Genomic DNA, 26280 nt, shown 5'->3' on the forward strand with positions numbered 1-26280 from the left:
CAAAAATATGTATTAATTTTTTTTAGCTAGTTAATTAGGTATTGCATATTTCTATAAACAAGCTTAAGTTCATTATTTTTCTTCAATTTTTAATGTATATTTTTAAGAAAAACATGTCATTAAATTAATTTAAAACCTTATATTTTCGAATAAAAATAACTAATTAATGCACATATAACTGAATAGGAAATGAAATATTCCCCTGCCTCTAGAAAATAACTTAAAAAATTTCCAAAAACTGAAGTAATTATTTTGCTCACTTCTTATCTTAATAGAACATTTTTGAGCTGAGCATTTTTTAAATTTTTTTTACCCCATTTTCTCATCATTAGGGTTCGTAAAATTAAAAAATGCTTCATTTTGAGGAAACTTATTTAAAAAATTAAACTAAATTAAGGGAAAAAATTGAAATGCAAAATTTAACGAACCTCATACGCTTTATTCTTTTGTGATATTCATTAAAATTAATTACGTATTTATAGAGTTCGCATTTTTAAGTCTTTTGAAACAGTCTCGTCTTTGCGCTCTATTAAAAATTTACAGGAATAGTTTGGAATCCTTTGTGGAAGCGAATTCGAGAGAATTTCTTAAGAATACAATTTGGTGATAAATCCAACGTTTTCCTTGAAATATTTGTTAAATAACTGATTTTAATTGCATTGTTAGGAATAAATCGGGCATTAGAAAGAAAAAAAAAGCATTTTGTGGCCGAAAAAATCCATTCTGAACGCTTTTGAAATCATTCCCGCACGTCTTGTTAGAATATTAAAGTTCCAACTGTACTGTTAGGATTTATTGCATACAAAAAAAAGCAATCCTAAAAGCAGAACAAATAATATCAGAAGCATAATTGTTTTATCACTTTTGCTTTGTATTTTCTATTCATGAGAACTTCTTAAAAGTTTCATAGTGCTGTGATAACAAATCTTTTTCTATAACACTTGATCAAGGATGGAGAAATTTTGCGGTCAAGGCAAAATTTATTTATTTGCCATTCTCAACGCGTTTGTACTCTTACGTCACTAATTTGTTATCTCTTTCATTCCCGCACGACTAATTAGAAAGTTTAAGCTTCAATTGCGTTTTTAGGATTGACTGTAAAAATCAATCCTTAAAACCGCACAAATGATACCAGAATTATAATTATTTAATAATTTTTGCTTTGCATAGTTTCTATTTCCAAGAACTTCTTCAAAACGCCATCTGTGACAATTACTGTGACTCTTTTAAAGCACTGTGAAAAATTCATGCTCAAATATCACGAAGCTTTCTTCGTTTCTGGCAGAAACCGTTTTCTGGTATCTGCTCCGAGCAAAAATCTCGTCAAAGTGACAAAATAACTATCGTTACTTTTTTTAAGAAAATAAATTTCTCATTCTATTCTTTTTTTTCTTTTTTTTTTTTTTTGAAAAAAAAATATCTTGTACAGTCTAATATGTTTCTACCTTGTCTAATAATCACTTTATTGTGAGCACCATGTCGGTGGATCAATGTCACCCCAACAACGCAAGGAAGATAGATAGAACAGAAAGGTTTATTACAACCATGCTCGATGCGAGATTCGAATCCGGAATCTTACTGCTTCGCGGCCAACTCCTTGACCACGATTCAAGTTGGTCGGCATATATCTTGTCACCTTATTTTCGATCGTCTTGACTTCACTCTAGTTACCAATCTCTCACAATGTAGTACGACTAGGTTTCGAGTTGAGGAAACATTTTCGTGATACATTTAAGAGTTTGCGTTTCGTCACAAATCACGTGATTTTGTGACGAAATGATTCTCAAAATTGACGAAATACAGCTTAAAGATTGCTGAATCGTTAAAAGTGAGAGTTTTATTTCTGAGAGTGTGTGCTTTTAGGATTGATTGTAAAAATCAATCTTAAAAGCAGCGCAAATGATACCAGAGGCATAATTAATTTATCATTTTGACTTTGTATATTTTCTTTTTATAAGAACTTCTTAAATGCCCCATAGCTATAAATCCATTTCTATAACACGCAAACAATGATGGAGAGTTCTTAAAGGCAAGCGAAATTTATTGCATTATTATTACCTTCTTCATTAAACAAAAAATCTGATTTTCATAGTTCGTACAATAGTTGAAGAGCCTTAAATCGAAATTGCTGTTTTTATATTTGTTTGGAAAAGACAATTTCCAAAGGGAGAATGAGGAAAGGATTTTTTCTCCTTGTTCTTGTCCAGCTCACCTTCTTAATTGTTTAGGAGTCTTCTGGAGACAGCTGTTGGTTGAGCAGAAGATTTTTGAGATGCTCTCAGGCTCTTTTGGACCTGGTGTAGGCTTTCCTACACTAGGGGATGAGTAACAACAAAAATATGTTTGTTCGTAAATACATAACATAAGGTAATGCCATCTTCATTTAAAAAATTACATGAAAGATATATTTTTTGTGAGGAATTTTGATCGGGTCCTCAGTTACTGAGACAATTGTCCCTATCTTCCTTTTCTTTGAAAACGGTCGTTTACATTCTGTAAAAATGATAACAGTAACGTAACTGATCACTTTTGTATTTTATATTTGTAATTTCATTTATATCTGCATTTATTATATTTGTAATTTCTCACAAGCGTAAAATTTTTCTTAAAAAAAAGCTTAAGGAATTTGTTGGACAAAAGCAATTTTTTTTTTTAAACTTAATTATGGTATGAAAAATTATGGTATTTTTTTTACTTAAGTATGATATGTAAAATTTCTCAATGAAGTGCAAATTTTCTTTTTGCATTTTTTCCTTAAAAATCTTCAGAAATAACTTGAACAGAATTAAGTTGATTTTTAATCGTTTCAAAATTTTATGAACTTACATGTGGTATGAAAAAATTTCTCACAGGTTGCAAAATCATTTTCCTTTCTTTTAACCTTGAAAGATAACTTAAGCAAAAACTGCTATAAATGAGAAATTCCATTAATTTTCACGTGGTATAAAATGTTTTTTTACATTTTAAAACTATTCTTGTTTTTGCAAACCGAAAAATTATTTCTTTGCAGCGATGCTTTTTAAGATAATTTATTCTTCCAGTTCATTTAAAACTTTTACACCAGTTTTAATCCTATAAGAAAGATAGTCTTAGAATCTAAAACTTTTAATGTTCTTCGTATATTTTCATATTCATATTTTTTTCAGATGTGTAAATTTGACTTAAAATAATCTTTTTTTTCTATTTTTGGAAAATTTATCGATCTATCCATCTATCTATATCTATCTATCTCTATCTATCTATCTCTATCTATCTATCTCTATCTGTCTATCTCTATCTGTCTATCTCTATCTATCTATCTCTATCCATCTATCTATATCTATCTATCTATATCTATCCATCTATCTATCTATATCTATCTATCTATATCTATCTATCTATATCTATATATGTAACACGAAAGATGCGTCCAAAATCAAGACATTAAACGATCTTCTGTCACTCTACTCAATTGGAATTCAGGTTTTGGCGAGAGTTTTCTTCGACTAAAATCATTTAACATTGCTCTTCACCTTCCTTTCTTGATTTTTGGGAGTCATTCTATATTAAAATTTTTTTTTTATTACTTAGTTAATGACCTTTCTAGGATTTCAACGTTTCCCAGTATTTAAAAATCTATTTTAATTTAATCTGTGTCACCTTGGGGTTCCCACCAATCCCCACTTTTTATTTACTTGTTCAAACTTGTTCCTCTGTCCCTATTGGTTAAACCACTTTACACGTGTTTGCTTTACTTTTTTACCATCATTTGACGTTTTGACACTGAAGAAGGTACTTGTTTATAGAACTGAAACTATAGTAGACCATTTATGTAATTTCTATTGTGCTTTTTTCACGTTGATTTTTGTTTCAGTAATCATAGCACAAAATATAATCCATCATTTTTTGGATTATATATGCTGCACAAACTTTGTTTTTTTAAAAAAATCTTAACGAATATTTAAACGCAAATATTTTCTTTTGTAAAAAAAAATAACGTATGAATGATCTTATATTTTTCGAACTTTTATCTTTTTTTCTTGGGTTATAAAACTATGTTTATGAAAACTTTTGTTTTTTGTTTATGGTTATGTTTTAAGATTAAAACTATGTTTTAATCTTAAAAAATAACCTCTGCAGAAAAAAAGTTTTTTTCTTGATTATTTGATATTTTATTAACTTACAAATGGCATATCAATCTTTCTTCTACTTATTAAACCATGCTCATTTTTTTTAACCTTAAATAAATAATTTACTTCAAAAATAACTTTGCTTTCCAATTTCTTTTTAAAAAATTCTAGAGTGGCCTTATACCTAGAAATAAAGTAGTCCTAGAACCTAAAAGTTAAGATTGAAGATCATAGTATATATCCCGCCCTCTCTTCAGATATTTCACTTAGAAACTTCTAGAAGAAACAATGAATTTTAGAAGTAGTTTACACAATGTCTTCTATTCAAAAATTGGATCCTTATTCCTTCGAAAATTCCAAATGGAAGTTGAAGGGGAGTTCGAATTCACCCCCCTCGATTTGATCTTTTTCTTATTGCATTTCATAACCTTTCTCCCCCTGATTCTCGAACACTTGAAGAGAATGTAGTGAAAGGGGCGTACACGAATCGATATTAAAGTTTCGGGGCGTTCGATTGAATGAGGCGGAGAGGGCGTTTTCGCTTTTCCTTTCTCTCTCCATTGAAGCCCCGGCGAAAATGAAAAGTGAAATTGATTGGGAAAAGCATATATGTATATTCTTAAGTTCCCTTCGCAATTTTCGGACAAGGAGAGATTTGCCGGGGGCACAGTTGTCGTCCTATATTGGAATTCCTATCTCGAATTAAAATAACTTCAAATTCGAGAATGAATTTTATGGTTTGATAAGGCTTTTTTTTTCTTCTTTTTTTTCGCAGGGTGGGGGACTGGAAGAAAATACAATGTATTGAAATATATAGCAATTTAAAATTCAATATCTGAATTTTGAATAAATATTCAAACTTTTATTTTGCAGTTTCATTGAAAAATGTGCTTGGAAAAAAATCATTTAGAAAACATCATCAGAATTTTCAGAATAAAAGAAAAATAAAGGCTTGGTAAGAAAATATGATCCAGGAGCTTCTGAAGATAAAAGATAAAGGTAAATAACTCAGAAAATGATTTTAAATATTAATTTTTTAATAATAGTTGGTTCTTTGTTGCTATTGCTAATCATAAATGGAAATGAATTAAGGGATGGAAGCGAACGGAAACATTTTTTAATTTGTACCCATTTGTCCACCAAAATTCAATTTTTTTTAAATACAAAAGAACATAATAACAATAACTACAACAAAAACAGCAACAATAATAATAATAACAATCAAAGAGTCTGCCTGTGTCTGCGTCTTTTTCATAATTCCAGATCCAATTGCGTCCGGATCCTGAAATTTGGACGGCGGGTGCAAGAAGCAAACCATTCAAATTATGTTTTTTTTTCTTCCTCTGAATGATTTTCATTTTTGGAGCAAAAGAGCTATTAATCATACACTGAAAAGCCGGATAGGGTCAATTTGTCTCTCTCGTTTTTTACTGCTCGGAAATTCACAAAATAACTCATTGAAAGTGTTAGGTTTTTCTTTATATATATATATATACAGTCGAACCTCGCTAACTCGAACCTCGATTTTACAAATTTTTCAATATCTCGAAGAAAAAAAAATTCCCTTCAAATTTCTTATACACTCAATGCTAAAAAATCCTTGATTTCTCGAATTTTTTTTTCTAATTCGTCGATAACTTGAATTCTTTTTCCATAAATAGAGTAGATTTGTTTTCTGAAAATAAAAAAAAAATTCAAAATAATTTTTTTTAAGAATAGAAAGCCAATTCTCATAATCATAATCAATTCTCAAACAAACACTTTCTGCAGTGGACACTGTAAGGAGATTTATTGAGAGGCAGCTGAATATGTCAATGGAGAAATTTAAAGCCATAGTCCACTTAGAAAGTGTTATAGACAAACTTTCTTACACATCTCTAAAGCAAACAACTATTAAATCTTTTTAAGTGCAAAAAGTGTTTTTAGAATAAATATGGAATAGTAAATAAGGTATGTAAAGAGCATTTTTCTTTATTTTACCATTGATAACATGCGATTTTTGATAATACGAATTTTCGGTATCTCGAATTTTTCCTCCTCTCCCTTCAAGTTCGAGGTTTGACTGTATAATGCATAAATATGTACAGTAACCATCACTAATAATGAAATCAATGGCTTTTAAAAATCAAATCTCCAAGAATTGCTATAATATCAAAACATGTTAAAACCATTCTTAAAGTNATAATATAATTTTATTAAAGTAAGGGCCAGAGCCCCAGAATGACAACCTTACATGCTGGTGGATAGGTATAGAATAGCACATTTGACCTTGGAAAGAGGGTTTTTATATCTTTCTGGACAATATATTTAAATGTTAATAGGTCTCAGTAGCGTGGGACTGATCAATTTCCCAAGCTGCTAAAGCCACATCATCACATTTTTTGAGATAATTAGATCAATATTATTACTTTCTTGTGGGAAAGGTTTTTAAACGTTTGCGCGTTGGATAAATGCTCCATTTAAGGATTATATTTAATATATAATTGTTTTAACATTACATATATATATACATATATATACATATTAGAATTATACTAATGAAATTGAAAAATTGTAGTTATAAAACAAAGCCTAATGAATGACTCATAATGTTCCTCGAAGTTAACCTTCGTTTGTCGAACTACGAATAAGAAAACGAAAAGAATGAGACGAACATTTTTATACTTGTGAATAATTTATTCCAGTTCCGTCAAAAAAATTACGTTCAATTCAAAACATTGTCGTTCGATAACTACCAAAAAATAAATGGAATTTCTTGTACTGAGAAACCCACTTTCATTCTTTACGCGCTCTATCGAAGGTCGATTGTATCCCGTTTCTTTTTATTTAAAATATCCGGGTAAAGAGAAGTAATTAGATTTTAAAGTGAGATGGCGGAAATAGTTTTGATGTTAACAAGTAAACGTCTGAATTAAATTCTTTGCTTTACATAAAAATTTTATTTGTAACCATTGCCGCTGAAAAATCACAGGTGGAAAATAATTTAGTTTAGATTTAGTAGTTGCTAAAATAATTAGTAAAGATTATAATTAATTTTTTTTGCTTTTCAAATATATATTTGTTTATATGTAACAATAAAGTAAATTTTAATAACTATTATAAACTAAGAATATAAATACATATTAGTTTTCAAAATAAGTTCTTAAAGACTTTACAGACATTAAAAAATTAATCCGAAGAAACTGATGCGGTAAGATAGTACTTTGTTGAAACTTCATTCGCTTTAAAAATATACAATAACCATCCACATGCTTCAAGCTCTCCAAAATAGGTGACAGTAATTCTCAAAAAGGCTGATTCCCTTACTAATGGCATTAGTTCCTGACCAACTCTCCATAGCTAGTGGAAATACATTTTACCCTGATTTCCCCTTTTGGCTACCGTGTTTCTTTTCTTTTTTTTTTCCTTAAACTTTATTTTTCAATTTTTTGTTGGCAACTTTACGTTTTTTATATTTCAAATCTTTTTTCATTCACGTCTAGCATGCCTTAAAAATGGGCTTCTATTTTTGATCTCTTGAAACATGTCGAATTTATTTTCAACTTGCATATTTTTGAGTCGAATGAAATTTTTAATCTTTGCAGATTTTTACATATGGTAAAATAACTGTACTGCATGGTAATTATTCCGGTAAAAAAAAAAAATAACTCCATAATTCTGGTTAATAAAAAGCAAAATATGCGTTGTTTAAGCCATTCATTTGGCAATTTTTCCGCTCATATAGTTTCAGTTTTCTGGAATTTCTGGTAATTTAAAATTATAGTTCTTGTTAGCACTCATTTATTAAAAAATACAAAATTTAAAAGCAAATTTAACCGAATAAATGGTTTTTATGCTTTGCTCTAAGGCATCAGGATAAAATCACAAAATTATACTGCATTCGGCAAATTTTTTCACACTTTATGAAACTATATTTTGTTGATAATTTTACCATAATCATTACCACAGCACTTCAGCAAAAATTATAAATTTTTTGGTGTTTCCATAAAGCCAGAGGCACAGTAAAATAAATATCATATTCTGGTAGTTTTGATCGTACTTTTTTTTCTTCTCTGTGCACAACAATGATGTTTACAAATGTTTAACTCTTGTATATAATGGGTGTTAGATTTTAATCAGATTTATTCGAAACTTATTTAAACTCTGCCTTTTATATCACGTAATTACATGTTTTTATATTAATCATAGATACTATAATAAAGGAATTTTGGGAATGGAAATTTTTTTTGTTTTACCATATAATAATAATCATATGATCGTGAAAAATTTACGAAAAAAAGTTAATGAATAAAATTGAAACTTCAGTTTAACTGTGTGTTATAAAACTTTAGTTATAAAAATTTTTTTTCCAAAGATTATTTTAAAAACAAATTAAAAATTATAATATTTTTAAAACATTTTTTTTTATTTTAAGATATATTCTAAAAAAAAATTTCCGCGTTTCATATCCATTTAATAAGTCGCAAAATTATACAGTATTTCATGACATCTCTTAAATTGAGATTTTTTTAAAAGGAAAATTATTAGAATTCAGGCCAAGTCTTCAACAATATTATTCGTATTTCTATTATTGGTTTTGAAATGAAATGAAATTAAAAGAAATAATTTCCTTTTGAACAAGAAATATGTTTAACTTAGCTTTTAAGCATTCTTCTTCTTAATAAAACATTACTGAAATATTAAAACTCAAAAAGTGTCTTAATAAATGTTACTTTATTGAAATACAATATTTTAAGAATGAAAATTTGAAAATCTGGTGTGAAGAAAATCGTTTCCTTTAAATTTAAGGATTATTTTATTCAGTTTCAATTATCCTTTTTAATAAAAGAAACTAATAATGTTTAACAGCATGTATTTTTTATTTAAATAAGAATTTTACTTTCTATATATTTAAAACGTTTTAATACAAAAAAAAAAAGAATTAAAAATAAAATTAATGAATCACTATTGTATATCAGTGATTTATATCAGTGACTACAAAATTTAATACATACTTTGAAAAGAATAAGCAAGCATTAAGGGGAAAAATAAACAAAAACAAATTATCAATAAAAAACAAAATTATGAACAGGAAGAAAATAATAATTGAATGTAATAAACTTTTATAAAAAAATATTTCACATTAACAATTTGTGAAGCGAAATTAAAAATTCATTTTAATCTACTTTTGAGAAAAAATTTGAATGAAGTGTGTTATATTAATGTATTCGCATCTTTTAATGGCCTTTAGTGGTCATAAGTTAAAACTAGACGTAAGAAGTATAAAAATACAAATATAATTAATTTGCAACGATGTTTCTATCTTAATTACATGAAGAAAAAAAATAAAAGACTCTTGGTTATTTGTACTCTAAAATTAAGGTAAAAAAAATTCTTTCCATCTGCATTTTAAAATAATAACATATGCTCTGATTAAGAAAAATAACAACAAAATCTATAATATTAAATAACGTGTAGTTTAGGTATTCAATAAAAAAAAAACATACCCTAAAATAATTTTAACGATAATGTGCACTGTAATCTACATAGTAAAAAATTCCAGATCAAATTACGGTCTTTTTACCGTAAACTGCATTTTTACCGGAACATATAACGAAACAACAACAAAAAAATCAGATGTACTGGAATTTTTAAAGTAATAATTAACGCAAAATCACTAAATCAGTCAAAATAAATATATAACATCGTAAAAATTGCAGTACAATATTTTAGAACTACGGCTATATTGTGAAGGATTAGAAACAGCAGTAAAAATGAATGATGTCCCGATTTGATCCGGAATTTTTTACCGTGTACATACTACATAATGAGTTAGAAATTTATGAGCACACTATACATATCAAGGTTTCGAAGGCAATATAATAAGTCACATTTTCATATAGTTCAAGAGAGCTTTTTGGTGAAAAACGTGTTCTATTGTTATCAAGAAAAAATTCGGGAATTTTGCAAAGCATTTAAATATTTAACTTTATTTGCATCCCTATCCCAAAACATTAAAAAAATTCTGTCATGATTTTTTGCTTATATTGGCTTACTTTAAAAACATTTATAAAATCTTCGATTTTAAAATTAATTACTTGGAGGAAAAAATAATTCAATAACTTCAGAAAACAGTCAAATTTTCTGATCGGACTTCGATTCAACCAAAATTGAACTGAAATGTTCGAATATTATTGGATAGAATCCCCCTCCAGTTGGACTAACCATCTAGGATTTTCGTGGTTTTCCTCTCCATACAACGCAAATGCGGATTAGCTCCATCAAAAAGTCTTCTACGAAGGCTAGTTTGTTCCAATGCTTAAGGTGAAGAAAAGTTTTTCATAGTTTTGAGAGTTGAACATAGTTTTGAAAAATGAGAAACTTTCGTGATCCATTTCGTAATATTTAAAAAAAAATAGTTCAATGCTGCATCATCAGTTCACAAAAATTTCGAATTAGGTACTGACAGTTCAAGAAGAAGAAAAAGATCACGGATACCCACACATATGACCTATGACCTCAGCGCCAGCTGTTTGCTTATAAGCAAAATGGCGTGTAAAAGTTGAGCTAAGTTTCTCCACGTAAGTTAGAATGTTAATTAACGTTAAGTTAATTAAATGCTGCTCCGTATCGTACATCGAATTTGTTGAAATATTATTTCTTTCTCGTCTGCATCTTTTACTTCACTTTGATTTATTATTTGTTTATGTCTTTTATTCTAACCATGATATATTTTCTGGTTATGTTCTGGTTATGTTCATCACGGCTTCATGACGGTAAAAAAAATCTGTTAATTATCGGAATGGGATACCTGCAAGTGACGTAGTGTGGATGTCTCGATCTTGATTGGTTGTTGAAAAGTGGCTTTTGTTACGTTAGCAACCGCTGGTGATACTATTTCGAGTAAACCAATCATGTCAAGTATCTATTCTCTTAAGTTACATATTTTAAATTTTATATTCTCACGCAAAGATTCTTTCAGAAGGTTTTCAATACATTATATTATATGTATTTCTTATTTAACACAAAGACAGGCATGAAGCCATGTAGAACAAAAACAAACTAATTATACATCGAAGATGTCAGGTACACAAGGCAAAAATATATCAAGGTTATAATAAAATGCATAAGCAAATAATAAATATGGGTTAAGTAAAAGACGTAAGCGGGAAAGAATTATATTTCAATAAATTCGATGAGCGACACGGTGCTGTATTTCATTAACTTCACGTTAATTAACATTCTAACTTATGGGGTGAAACTTAGATCAACTTTAACACGCCATTTTGCTTATAAGCAATCAGCTGGCGCTGACGTTATATGTCACATGTGTGGGTATCCGTGATGTTCTTCATCTTGAAGTGCAAGTACCCAATTCTCTCTGTGTTAAAATATAAAATCTGAAAAAAAGTAGTATTAAATTTCTCATTTTTCTCATTCCTATTCAAAAACTTATCAGTAATTGATTTTGTAAATTATAAAAATTTCAATGATGAATAACGTTTTCTTAGATCTAAATACCTACAAATAAAGTGGAAATTTGCAATATTATTGTTTGAAAGTGATACGTGATTGGAAGGCTTTACCTTTTACGCAAAAAAAGACACCGGTGTTTCATGATGTATCTCATAACCATAAATTATTAAAATGTTATGACGTAATATTTTTCTCTAATTTTGACCTAAGAAACCAAAGAAAACCTTAAACCTTAACCTTAAAATAATGAATAATAACCGTGACAAATGACCACGAATAATGACAAAATAATGAATAATAACCATGGCAAATGACCGTAAATAATGACAAAATAATGAATAATAACCATGACAAATGACCACGAATAATGACAAAATAATAATCATACAAAATAATGAAAAAAGTAGGCAAATATGTCTAATAAAAGTTCTGCGTCAAAGGGTAAATTATACCAAATGTATATGCATAAATGAATGCATTCAAGGCAAAAAAAATATTCCCAAAATAGGGAAGAATCCAGATTTGAAATGAGAAAGAGCGAAGAGTTCGGCGACAGATGCGAGTGATACAACACTTTTCCGGCTAACATCCCCACCAAGATTTTTACTTGATTTGATTTTCTCGCCAAGTACAGATAAAATTGAAACAAAGAACACCCTGTTCGAACCGGATGTTGTTGGCAGATAAAACTTTTCCCTTTGCGGTAATTCGATTCTTTTTGGCCCTCTTATAGTGGTCGGAACTAAAAAGTCTTAATTTTTTTAAAAAAAAGTCGTACATTAAAGAAAAGTTTTTCAACATTTTATTTTATTTTATTTATTTTGGTATTATGCATTATTGTGAACTTTAAAACTTTCAATTCGCATTTATTTCGACTCTTGTTCAGAAAGTTGAACAAAGGTATCAAATCCTTACACGGAGAAAGCCTTCCAAACACGCCTTCCAAAGAGGTGAACTGGGTTCGAACCCCAGCAATGGCTCGTCGATACGAACACCGCATCCGGCTTGAGCCGACCACACCGCTGACGTACGTTATCCTCAGTGATAGACGGATCATGGGTTAGAGTCCCCTTGCCGTAAGGCTAACCCTGGGATCCTTTAACCTTTTACCGTAAAATCTATTTTTACCGTAAAATTTCATGAATTAAAAAATCTGATTTATCGTAATCATTCAGTAAAATTTATCTAATTGCAATGATTTTACAGGAAATATTACTGTAAGACTTATGGCATATCAGGTTTTTTAATTCGTGAAATTTTTCGATAAAAATTAATTTTAGTGTTAAAAGTATAAGCACCCGCAGTGCTGATTCTTTTTACTGTAATTTGATTCAGAATTTTTTACAGTACGTGCTAAAATTATCTTCGTCCTGATTATTATTATAATTTTTTTCCTTGGTTAAATTATATTATTCAGCTCTGACACTCTGGCGTAAAAAGTTAAAGACCCTTATTTTATAGAATTAAAAAATAATTTTAACTTCAATGCCCAATCATTTAAAAGCTGTTATGCTTCATGACAAGCAAACAAATCACTATTTCTCAAAATATCGATCACATAAAAATTTTAGAGAATTATGACAAGATTTCATTTAAAGAACACACAGCATTTCCATGACATCTTGAATTCTTATTGCTCGATTCGTAAAATTCGCATCCATTACCACTTTTGCTTAGAAAATAGAGCATACCCAAGCTTTAGAAAAACCGTTTTATTTTTTAACAGATTAAAAAAGAACTATTGTGACTTTCTTTCAAGGTCCGAAATTTTGTTGTTGGAAAAAAAAGCCGTGATCGTTGAGGCTTCTGAACAGTGTGCAAAGATGAAATCTTAATGGTTCAAAGGTCTAACCTTAAATGTGCCAATTAATTTATAACGACACAAGGATTCAAAAACATACTTCCTTTAAATAAACATGCTTTTTTAGGATGAATTTGGATACTTAATGTTAAAAATATAGAAGGGGGTAACTACAAATAGGCAAAGGAACAGTCGACCGTTCTTTTCCTATCCTGTTAATTTCTTTGCGTATTTCGCCATACCTCTGAAGCTATCTAAGGGAATTAAAACGTACGCAATAGTATACGGAGAAATTTTGAAAAATTACAGTACTGTAAAGTAATGATATTTTCGTAAAAAAATAAATAAATAAAGTAATCCTGGTGATAAAAACCGAAATATAAGATTATTTAAATAATTAATTTTGAATTTTTCTGTTCAAATGGTAACGGTTTACCAAAAATTCCAAATTATAGTTCTGGTTAGCACACATTTATTAAATAATACAAAACTGATGTATGATAAAATTAATGGTAATATAATACAGGGTTTTTATACCATGCTGTTAGGCATCATGAAAAAGATTACCAAATTTTACCACATTTATTAAATTTTGTCGCATATTTAAAGACTATATCTTATTGCTTATTTTGCTAAATGATTACACAAGCACTCTGGTAAAAATTAGCGAGTGTTTTGGTAGTTTTATCCATATTTATTTCTCAGTGTAAAATTCGTTTATCCAAAGATAACATCATGAGAATTACAACTTTCAAGTATATATCTTTTTTTTATTAATTAAATAATAGTAATTGCATTATAAGGTATACAAAATGTTACCTGATTTTAAATTATTTAATTTTATTTGACAAAACACCCAAATTTGAACAAATTTGACTGAATAATTAGAATTACAAAACATTTCTATTTTCAAATTTTTATTTCTAAAAACCTTTTTACCAATTCCGCTCAATTTTTTTTCCAGTTAAAATTAGATAATTTAAATTTATGTATAAATATTTTCCCCATGATAGTTTCAGGGCATTTTGCTTCAATGGTTCGGTTTTTAATATATTTATTTTTTTAACCACTCCAAATGAGGCATTTGATCCGGGTCTTAAAATTTATTTATTGTAGCCGAATTGTCTTTTTTTCAAACAGCCATCTTCATTTATTTGAATGTGCTAGGCTGATTGAAAAAGTCTGCAGTATTTTCTAACTGAGCAAACACTTTTTAGGTTTATTGTATTGATCCCACAAGTATTCATGCTAATTGGAAATTGTATCATTCAGTGCTCAATCAACCTACATAAAATTTATAAGGAACCTAGAGTATTGAAGGCTTATTATGAAGAGCCATAAATTTTATTGTAATGAGCCTAAGCAAACTCAGTCCTATTGAGTAATTTTTCGCACATCACTTTATCAACATAAGGGTATACATAGCTGCCAACTTGTTAAAGACAAAAATAGGAGCACAACGAATGATAAACCAATCAGGGGTGTCCCGCAGTGGACTGATCGTTAAGACACGGTTCCCAGCAGATCACCGAAGTCAAGCATCACTGGCTACGGTCAGTGTGCGGGTGGGTGACCACTTGGATCAGTCTGCGTAGGGACCGAGGGTGTGCGGTATTGGTCCTCGTTAAACTGTGCTACCGTAAAGTGCTCGACTTCNTCCATAGCTGCCAACTTGTTAAAAACAAAAATAGGAGGACAAGGAATGATAAATCAATCAGGAGTAATTATGACACAAAGTGGAAAACAAAGTTTCTAACATCAAAATATCGATATCGAAATATCAATTTATAAACCATGCATGTTTTATATTTAACATGTTTGTTTGCTATGTTTGACATATTATCGAATGCTTAATAAATTTTAAAATCAATACCCTTTAAAAACTAGCTAAGTTTCCTAATATTTTGGATGTGGAAAATTCTTTTCGCGAATCTTATCTGCATCATAATTGGAAGTTTATTATTTTCAGCATCTAATTGCAAGTAAATCAAATAAATTGTTCCGTTTATAATGCGCAGCACTTTCAATGTATTATGCAACTTCAGTATAATATGTTCTGTACTATCTTGAAATAAAAAAATCAACGTAAATAACAACAACAAAAAAAATCTATATTGTGATTTTTATATATACGTATACGTTGCATATTGCCAAAACTTTTTTTCTGAAATTTTTTGAGCTAACAGTTTTAATTAAATTACATGCTTACTAATGAAGAATGTCACACCTTAAAGTAATTAATTGAAAAAAAAACTTACATCATTTAAGAATCGCGATATTGGATTTGAAAATCGCGTGAACACGAATTGCGATATTAAATTTTAAAATTGCGTAAATATGAATCACGATGCTGGATTTTTAAAACGCGTAAATACGAATCCCCATGCATAATTTTTAGGTCGCGTGATTACGAAAATAGATTTTTGATATAACAACTGCGTGAATACGAATCGTAATATTAGATTTTAAAAATGTTTGAATACAAATCTCGACATGGGATTTTTCACTCGCGTGAATACGAATTGCGATATTGGGTTTTAAAAAAACCTAAATATAAATCGCGATATTGGATTTTTAAATTGCGTGAATAGGAATCACGATGTACGATTTTTAAATACCTTGAAAACGAATCGCAACGTGTAACTTTTAAAGTGCACTAGCCAACGGTCTTGAGATATGCAGAATTCTGCGATATTTGCAGAAAAATCACATGCCCTGCTTCTAATTTATAGACCTGCCCTCGCCATAAGGAGTAAAAAGGTGCTGGAATACCGAAAAATCCGAGCATTTTGACCAAATATCGTATTTTCGGAACAAGGCTAAAAAATCGGAACCAATACGATTTAATCGAACAGTTGGAAGCTATAGTGAAGTTGATTGTAATAAGCCTAAAAATATCAGGCAGATTGGAAAATACTGGAGATTTTTATAATTATTAAAAAGTGCCGGCGACATTTGGCGAAAACACATCCAATCCAAATCCCAGTGAAATCCACTTTCCCTACAGAAGTAATCCGGGGTCTTTTACCTTTGTGCGGTATTATAAATTATTATTCAATTAACTATTGTTTAAATAAAGTGAAACAACTTTCGTTTAAAAGTTCTTTTTTGATTCATTATAAATAACTTTTATATCAGTATTTCTCTTTTTAAAAATGACATTCATTGCTTTTCAACTCATTTATTCACCAAGCACTTAATTCGAATGACTTGCTCAGTCATATTTAGAAAAACCCTTTAAAAAACTCGCCAGTAAAATAATAACTAAAACAGCCAATAATTGCGGTGGTTTTTTGTTGTACACGCCAACTTCTGTTCGTCATTTAGCGTGACGGTCATATAACCGTAGCCAAGAGAACAAAAAAGGGTTCTGAAAAAAAAAACTATCAACTAAATGCTACAAACGCTTAAACCCATTGTTCTTCCGAGATCGATTGCATGATGAGAAATCAAGCGGGATCGAAGCTGCCATGTGTTTAAACGCTTCGCTGACCAGAGGGGTCACGATGTCTTGTATTCGAACTGCGGCCCGTCTTTAGAACGGATTAGCTATGCATCACTCCGCCAAAGAGGTGCTTGATTTTTTTTCGTTTTCATCGGGTGGTGTTAAAACCAAGTTAAAAATAGCTGAAAGATATTTAAAAAAGAGTTCATCACTTGGTTGTATTAGCTGCTTACGTGATAATTGCGTACAAATTGATAGCATAGTTAGAAGTTGTCTATGATACATAACATTGAAAATGCTTTTATAAGGACCTAGTTTTAAAATGACTAGAACAATTAAGCTTAACTACTTTATCAAACGACTAGATAAAGTAATATCATGATTCAGGAAATGAGATTGTAAAGAGTCTAATTATTGGAAAGAAAATACAAAAATACTATAACAATGCAAAGAAAAATTTTAAATCTTTTCTATGAAATGATAATTTTTTTTAAAACTCTTAATACACATGGTTCCTAATAGAACACCAAAGTCAAGCATCGTTGGCTGCTGTCAGTAAGCGGGTGGGTGACCACTTTGATCAGCCTGCGTAGGGACCATCTCGTTAAAGTGTTCTACCGTAAAGTGCTCGACTTCGCGAGCAGGATGTTCAGCTATCAAAGTGAGTTAGCCATCCCCTCTGCAGGTGATTGAAATTGTGATGGGATGTCTTCGGATCATCCTCAGGGATGGTTTCCAGATCGACGTCAATAGCCCATTGTGCAGCTCTAGCGTGACGTAAATAAAATATGTACCTACCTACCGGTACATATTATCTAATTCTTAATAAATTTTTAAATCAATACTCTTTAAAAACAAACTGAGAAATTCTTTTCGCGAATCTTATGTGCATCATAATTGGAAGTTTATTATTTTCAGCATCTAATTGCAAGTAAATCAAATAAATTGTTCAATTTATAATGTGCAGCACTTTCAATGTTTTATGCAACTTCAGGCTAATATGTACTGTACTATCTTGCAATAAAAAAAAATCAACGTAAACGACAAAAATAATCAATATTGAGATTTTTATATTGCCGAAACTTTTTTTCCGAAATCAATTTTTTAGTAGTTTCTTTTAACCTTTATTTAGCGTTCATAGCATTAACAAGGGAAGGAAAATAGTGATTAATCCGCTTTTCTTGAAATCTAGCGTAATTTTTTTTTCTTCTATTGCACGACAGTGTATAAACTGTTCAATTTTTTAATAATATTAATCTTATCGTAAAAAAAAAAAGCATGTCATAATCCATGTGAGAGATTGATTGTTTCATTAATTAAAGAAAATATAATATTCGAAAACTTATTATTATTATATGCCTTTTAATAGACCATAAAAGCTATGCTCGCAAATTTTTTTCAGTACATTTTTATCAATACTACGACGATTAACTGATTCTGTTGGCTAAGTCACCGATCACAGAGAAAAAATTCTGAAAAAATTACCCGTACTGTATGGTAATAATATTTATGTTTTATTTCCTCCTTTTGTCTTAAAAAAAAAACACAATTCTTTAATGAAAGCAAATTTTACGGTAATTAAATTATTCAATTTAGTAATTTTTTAATTTATATGATTACTCTTGCCGGTTATTTGGCTTATCGGAAATTCTGGTTTTCAAAATTATAGTTCTTATTACCACACATTTAATAAAAATTACAGAACTAAAAAGTAAATTTAATCCAATGAATATTTTATCTCTATGCCCTCATCATAAAATTACCAAACTATACCACATTTACCAAAATTTATCTTATATTATATAACCGTATTTTATTGTTAATTTTATCAAATTCATTACCAAAGTGATTCGGTAAAAAGTGCCGTGTTTTTCAGTTACATATTTGAAGTGGTACAAAAAACATTTAAAAAAAAAAAAAAACACTTCTAAAACAAATTAAATAAATAAATATGTGAATAAATTTAAAAAAACTTGAATCATTATAAAGTAAAATATTTCTTGAATCAAGTTATCATGACATTTGCAAAATTCAGGATTCTTTATCTTTAGTAAAATAATTAAAAAACCTGAATATAATTATAACCTAATAATTAAGAAATAAGTCATTACATAAATCCCTTATTAAAAATAATTAAAATTAAATAATTAGGTTATAAATAATCTTCATGTAAAATGTTCTTTAAAGAAAGTATTATGAATCTGGAATGAATTAAAGCCACGAATACCTCAAAAGTTTGCCAATAACATAAAACTAATATGTGAAGTAAAATTTGTTCATATAAGTCCTACTTGAAAAATATGTTTCTACAGAAAAAGGCATTTAAAGTACTGACAATTAGTACCGTGGGCGCATTCTGAGCAAGCAGAACTTACATGAGTACAAAAAATAGAGATTTTCTCATGACTCACTTTTTCAAATAAAGCAAAAGTAGAAAAAAACTAGAAATCGTGGTCAACTACTATCCATTCAAAATGTTAGAATATATTAGCTCATTCATTTTTTTACTGACTCAATTTCTTTCTTTCCACATTTTTCTTAGATTTTTTTTTTTTTTTTTTTATCAAATATTGTTTAGTAGTGTTTACAAACATATATAGCGGCACTTTGAAAGAAATAAAATTATATATTTTATTTAAAAGATAATAAAATATAGCTTCATTCTATACAAAGTTTTCCCAGACTAGAATAGATTTATAAATCTATAAAAAAAATTACCCCCTTCTACCCATAAGGACTAATATTACTGCATACAAATAAATTGAGAATATTAATCCAACTTGTATTTAATAATAAATTTGCTATAAAATTTATGAATTTTAAAGATACGAAACGACAAGCATTTTTTTATTAATCAAAACTACAGCATTTAATGTTCGGTCGCAACAATGCAAAAATATCATATGCTTTTTTTTTTAATCAGTTTGACTTTTCAGCAAGGTAATTTGTGTTTTTCAAACTAAGCAGAGAGCCGTGATGGCTCAGACAATAGAGAGCCCGCATTCCAATGAGGTGAACTGGGTTCAAATCCCAGCGATGACTGGCGATACGAATTCTGCACTTGCACCGACCACAATGCTGACGTAAAATACCCTCAGTGGTAGACGGATCATGGGTTAGAGTTCCCTTGACTTCAGACTAGTCGTGGTTTTCCTCACCATGTAATGCAAATGCGGGTTAGTTCAATCAAAAAGTCCTCCACGAAGGTAAATTTCTCCCAATACTTGATCCACGAGTTCCCTTGTCTTCCGGATTGGGTTCAAAATTGCAAGGTTACGGATTTGATCATAAGCAGTCGCGACCCNGGTTATAAAATAAAATAAAGAAGAAGAAAAACTAAGCAGAAAACAATAAATTTTTTATTTATGTTGAAAACAGATAAATGGGCATAGTTTAGAATTCTGATAATATTTCTGGAGATGAATAGGGCTTTTATCTGCGATATGTTTACCAGAGTATTAATAAAAACGCTGCTCACTTTCTTAACTTTTATTTCAAAACATTGAAGTCTCTATGTTTTTGCCCTTTTTATGGCGTCGAGGATTCTGTATGTCTTTGTTTAGTCAAGAAATGAAACTTGATGAAAGTTGTGAACGATACTGATAATTTTACTGATGCCTCAAAAGATTTTTCAGGAAAAAAAAATTTGAAACTGAAGACCTTGTTGATGAGAAAATGAAAATCAAAGAAAATGCTTGTGGTGTCGCATGTTATTGGCAAAAAAAAGCAAAGTAAATTCTGCTAAAGGCTTGGAAATTTATCTAATATCAGGTATAAATCCAGATAGCTGAATACCTGCTATCGATGTTTAGGTTCAAAAAGAGCTTATAAGTGCTAAAAGATTTATCAATAGAACAACTTTCAGCTAAATGCTATACATGAAGTATTTCTTTTTTCATCTCGAAAACACCCACAGATTTCGTGATTAGGTGATTTGATTCTGTAGACGTGAGAAGCGAAGAAGATAATAGAATTATTATCTTTTGTGCAGTAATACTATTGTCTTCTGTACAGTTATACTTTATCTTCATAGCAAATATATATCGAATTGTGCGATATACTTTTAACGCAGACGGGACACCGTTGTCCCTTTGATATATTTTTTTCTGACGCTTTAATTATAAAAAGAAATATGTTTTGGTATTTTTTAATTATAAAAAATATTCTAATAGTTACTAAAAAGATCTGTTACACTATTGGAATCATAATAGTGGCAAAATATAAAATCCAAAAAATGAAATTCGGATAAAAAAAAAAAACTTCTTCATTCTGATTCAAAAATTTATCATTAATTGATTTTGTAAATTAAGGAGATTTCAGTGATGAATAACTGCTTCTCTTAGATCTAAATAAGTGAAGATTAAAAAATAAATTATTATTTGAAAGGGAACCGTGCTTGGAAGATTTTACTTTAAACGCAAAAAAAAGACACCGGTGTTTCAAGCTGTGTATCATAACCATAAATTATTAAAATGCTAGACATAATATTTTTCACCTTTTTTTTTACCTAAATTAATACAAAATAATAAAAAAGTATTAAAAAATGTGTTGAATAAAAATTCTGCATCAAAAAGTTGTACAATTATCTTCTGCGAAAGAAGATAACGTTTCCGTTGTTCTGATCATTGATACGTGATTCCGTTGTTCTGATCATTGATATGCTAGATATAATATTTTTCACTTTTTTTTACCTAAATTAATACAAAATAATAAAAAAGTACTACAAATATGCTCAATAAAAATTCGCACCAAGAAGTTCTACAATTATCTTCTGCGAAAGAAGATAACGTTTCCGTTGTTCTGATACGTGAATATCAGTGGTGAGATAGTTCAACGAAGATTCTGAACGTGTAGATTTCAACCCTTACAACTATTCAATGCCGAAAAAGTTAAGTGAAAAAAAAAATAAGAATGAGCTCCGAAAATAAGAAATATTTGTACACATCATGGGATCGACAATGAGGATAGCTGGAAGAAGAATTACAAAGGCAAGTACAACATTTCTTTGAAGATGTGTCCGTCGTGGCCTAAACAGGATCTAATTCTTTTCTTTTTACCTTATTTTGTATGTAAGTTTCTTGAAACTCTTGAGAGTCAAAATTATATGCATTTAATTCAATAAGAAAATTGTGTGTGTTGGATTAGATTTAGAAATGGATGCGGAATGAAAGTTTTTAGAAAGAAATATGAGTAGAAAGTTTTACACTGAAAAATATTACACTGAGAAGAGTGAATTACTTTGAATTGTTAAGATTTTTCTTATTTTTAAAAAAAATTGGAGTAGTGCTTTTTAAAGTACAATTTTCAAAGAAATTCGTCTTACTTCGTCTTATTATCTTTGTCTTATTTGATTACTTCGTCTTATAAGTCTTCGTCTTATTCGATTACTACAGGATAACTGAACTGTTTTGACTGATTTTAATATAATTGGACGATTACTTATTTAGATTTATATTGAAAAATATTAGACTGAGATGAGTGAATTACTTTGATTTGTTTAGAAAAAGTTTTTTTTTTAAATAAAAATTTAATTAGTGATTTTAAAGTACAATTTTCAAAGAAATTCGTCTTATTTCGTTTTATTATCTTTGTCTTATTTGATTACTTCGTCTAATTAGTCTTCGTCTTATTCGATTACTACAGGATGACTGAACTGTTATGACTGATTTTAGTATAATTGGACGATTACTTATTTCGATGCTCTTTAAGATGATTGCTTTAGTTTGCAAAGATAATGGGTCAAAAGAAAGTTTTGGTAATTAAAATGATGTACCACACCAACTTGATGATGATATCAAAAATGCATATGATATCAAAAACGCACAAAGACGATAAAGATATCAAAAACGCACAATCTAGAACAGGGGTTTCCAACACACATGAGGCCTGGGGCCGCAATTAAAAACACCAGTCAAATGGCGGGCCGCAACTTTATCAAAATTTTATAAAGGATTCTTTTATGTTTGAAGGAACATTAAATATTACTGTCAGATTTTTATCAAGAAGTTGTACAAAACAAAAGTATTTAATTACAAACTAAAATAAGAAGTAGATTTTTTTTAAATATTTCATTGCATATTAGAAAATTCTGGCCACATAATTTGCAAAAGTAAATAATTTCGTCTAATATGAGTGGTTTCAGAAAGTTAAATCGGAGAATTTCTGCGAGAAAATTTCTGATACGCACATGCTAAATTATATTCACAAAATACGAAAAAAAAAAAAAAAAACTAAATAAAGAAGAGCAACATACACGATTATTTTCGTATTTGAATAAACATTTTCTTGGATGCAAAACCTGAGGAATAAATTTTTTTGCACCTTTGGTATGTTAAATTAAACAGAAACGAAGAAATTAGGTTTTTTTTTTAACGAAGGAAAAGTATTTTAAACCCATATAGATTTTTTGCGAAAATTGTCCGCAAAAATGATAAATAATATGTTTTAGTTCACGGGCCACAAAAAAGGCAGGCTGGATGCGACCCGTGGCCCGCCAGTTGGTAACCACTGATCTAGAACATAAAATGTTATCCCAATATAGAATGTAATTTGCTGTTATTACGATATAAGCATTTTTTTCTTCTTATTTTTAGTTAAGCTCTTGTGGTTTCAAAATTGGTTTATGTAAGTCAAATTTTGATTCTAAATTCATTTTGAAGTAAGACCTATTTGTTTTCTAAAATTACACATAGAATATTTGACAAATAAATAAGTTACTTAAAACGAGTCTTATTATTATCATCATTAAAGCAACAAATATAACTTGATCAAAAATTTGCATTGACAAATTTCAAAAATAAATAATTTTTTTAAAAAAAGAAATATATTATCCGAGCAATAACGACATTTCATTTGAAGAATATTGTATTCATATTCTGGTAGTGAATCAAATATCTTAATAATTAAATTTGTTCTTACTCAAAAGATAACGCTTTTTTTTCGTATTTCGTCTATTATAGACTTATCAAAACTATGTTTAACATATAGATTATTTTGTTCATATCACAAAATTTCATTTCAGTAATATTTAAGGGGAGGGTAATAAGAATAAAAACTTTACTTCGACATATTTATTTAAATCCAATTATATGAATAAATACGATAAATAAACCTCTAACGGTTGTCTAAACGGCGAGATCTAACAATTTATGATATTTTTACTCTACTGACGATTTTTTTTGCGTCAACCCTATGGTTAGCGCATAGCAGGTTTATTAATGAAATAAATACTTTTTTCCTAGATTTTGCCTGCTATTTATTTTTTTTTTAAAAAATTAAAAAATAAACAATCTGTAACGCTGCTGTTTTCTTAACAGTGCATTTTTAACTATTTGTGTGTGAATCAATAAACCTAAGAGGATGAAAAGTATATAAAACAATCAAAAATTAGCAGTTTGTAAAAAAAAAAAGAAAAAAAAAGTGCCATGTCAATCGAGAAAGTTGATGCAAAAGTCGTTAAGGAAATTCTATTCTGCCACAATGGGCTTAAACAATACATTTTCGTCATTCACCGAGAATGCTTCAATTTAGGCTGAAAATGCTTATATTTATCCAAGAAATTTCTAATCAGCAACTAACATGTGCTATTTATGGCCTTATGGAAGCTGTAGTGCGTATAGAGGATTAAAAAGTTCTTAATTCTGAATCATAATTATGAAAACAGATTGAAAACTTGATTGTTTGATCTAACTTGAGATTTTTTTCTTGAAACACGCCCCCAAAAACATGAGTCTGGTAACATTTCAACAAAATATTAAAAATATAAAGTCTTATCGGACTGAAAGAAAAATATGGGTTGTGATATAAAAAGAAAGACAAACGGGAACCATCAATCCCTTCCATGAAATAAAAAAAAATTAAAAAAAAAAAGAAAATAAGCAATAAAAAAATAATAAAAAATCAATAACTTAATAAAATTTGCAAGCAGATATTTCTTGTGAGTTCTTAAATTTAAATGCTTTTTAAACTTCGGTTTAAAATCATTTCATCGTTTCCCCCCCCCCTTTTCTTTGAGAAATCAGAAGCGATTTATCTTCCATTCCTACTTTTAAGAATATTTTATTACCCCTTATACAGATTAAAACCTAATAAAATATAAACTGAATGCAAACTAAGCACATACACATTACAAAAGCTAAAATAACAGTTTTAAAATTGACCTTCATTATTGTGCTATTATAAAACACATTTGTCACCCTCTAATTTAAATATTTAGGATTTAAAACTAATTTGGATAAATATAATTAGCATTTAAACCACAGGTAAAATTATTTATACATGTATAACTTAAACTAAGAGTTAGTTTGTCGAACTTTTAACGATATAAATTAATTTACCAAGTAGGAGATATAAATTTATTTACCAACGATATAAAGTTATTACCTTCCTAGTATGACCCTTTGGGGTAAAACAAACTTAGAGAGGAATTTTTTTAAAAAAAGTATTATTTTTTTTAATTATGCATAAAATTATGATTAGTGTTAATGTCGGACAATAATTTTATAGCAAGTCTTTTTTTTCTTCCAAAAATTAAAAAAGGATTTGAAAACTGTAATAAATTTTTTAAGGCTAAGTCATGTGCATTATAAACAGAAGTGCTAAAAAATTAGATATTTGCAGGCTTTACCTGTAATAGTCTTCTTTACAGTAGATGTTCCCGTCTCTAGCAAAACACGTGAGTTCGGAATCTAGTTGAACCTTGCACTCACAGCAAGTGAGGCAACGGACGTGCCACTGTCGATCCACGGCCAGCAGGTAGTATCGGTCCGCAATCTTTCCCCCGCACCCTCCGCACAGGTGGGGCACCGGGGGTTGGTATTCCCCCACGCTGATCACCGGCATTACCCCCTCCGTCGCCTCACCTCACATTAACCGCAATCACTTTCTCCACTAGAGGATCAAGAAGCTCTGATTCCCTTTTTCGAGTTTCACTAGTCCCTCATTAGATATCTTCTTAGCTTCAGTTCTGGCTTTGAAGAAGTTTTATAGATGCCATCTTATTAACATTTACATCGTCTGCTTTTGCTCGTGAAATAATACTTGATTTTTATCGTCTGCTTTTACACCAGAAGTAATACTTGACTTTTCTTTATTTAAGTTGATCTTATTTATTTATTTGCATGCGAAGTTAGCTGATTTTATGATTCTACTTTTACTTTATTGTACTGATTTTATCAATTACATGCAAATAAATTTCACTTCTTCGTTTTCCTTTCTTATGGATTTAATCTATATCGTCTGATTTTTCTTAGTTAAAGTAGAAGTAATTGTTAGTTTTTATGTATTGTTCCTTTAGAAATAACTATAAAAAGATTAAAGTTTTTAGGCTAAAACACTTAAATGGTTTTTATTTTTAATATTTTTGAAAAGTAACTTTATATAAAGACGTTTTTCAGATACTTGTATTTTTTTTTTATGAATTTCGTTTTTGAATTTGCAGTTAGTTTTCTAAAGAAATGGAACCACTGAAT

General features: G+C 29.2%; 1 protein-coding gene across 1 annotated transcript in view; it reads right to left on the minus strand.

Moving 5' to 3' along the window:
- Positions 1-25791, minus strand: part of LOC107455294 (LIM/homeobox protein Lhx9-like) — an 82593-nt gene extending 56802 nt beyond the window's left edge. The window contains exon 1 of the mRNA XM_071181859.1: positions 25437-25791. Within this exon, the coding sequence (XP_071037960.1) occupies positions 25437-25651 (215 nt within the window). The 5' untranslated portion in view covers positions 25652-25791. The remainder of the gene's footprint in view (positions 1-25436) is intronic.
- Positions 25792-26280: the final 489 nt, after the last annotated feature.

This window comes from Parasteatoda tepidariorum, chromosome 6 (genome assembly GCF_043381705.1).
Source record: "Parasteatoda tepidariorum isolate YZ-2023 chromosome 6, CAS_Ptep_4.0, whole genome shotgun sequence".
NCBI classification, from domain to species: Eukaryota; Metazoa; Arthropoda; class Arachnida; order Araneae; family Theridiidae; genus Parasteatoda; species Parasteatoda tepidariorum.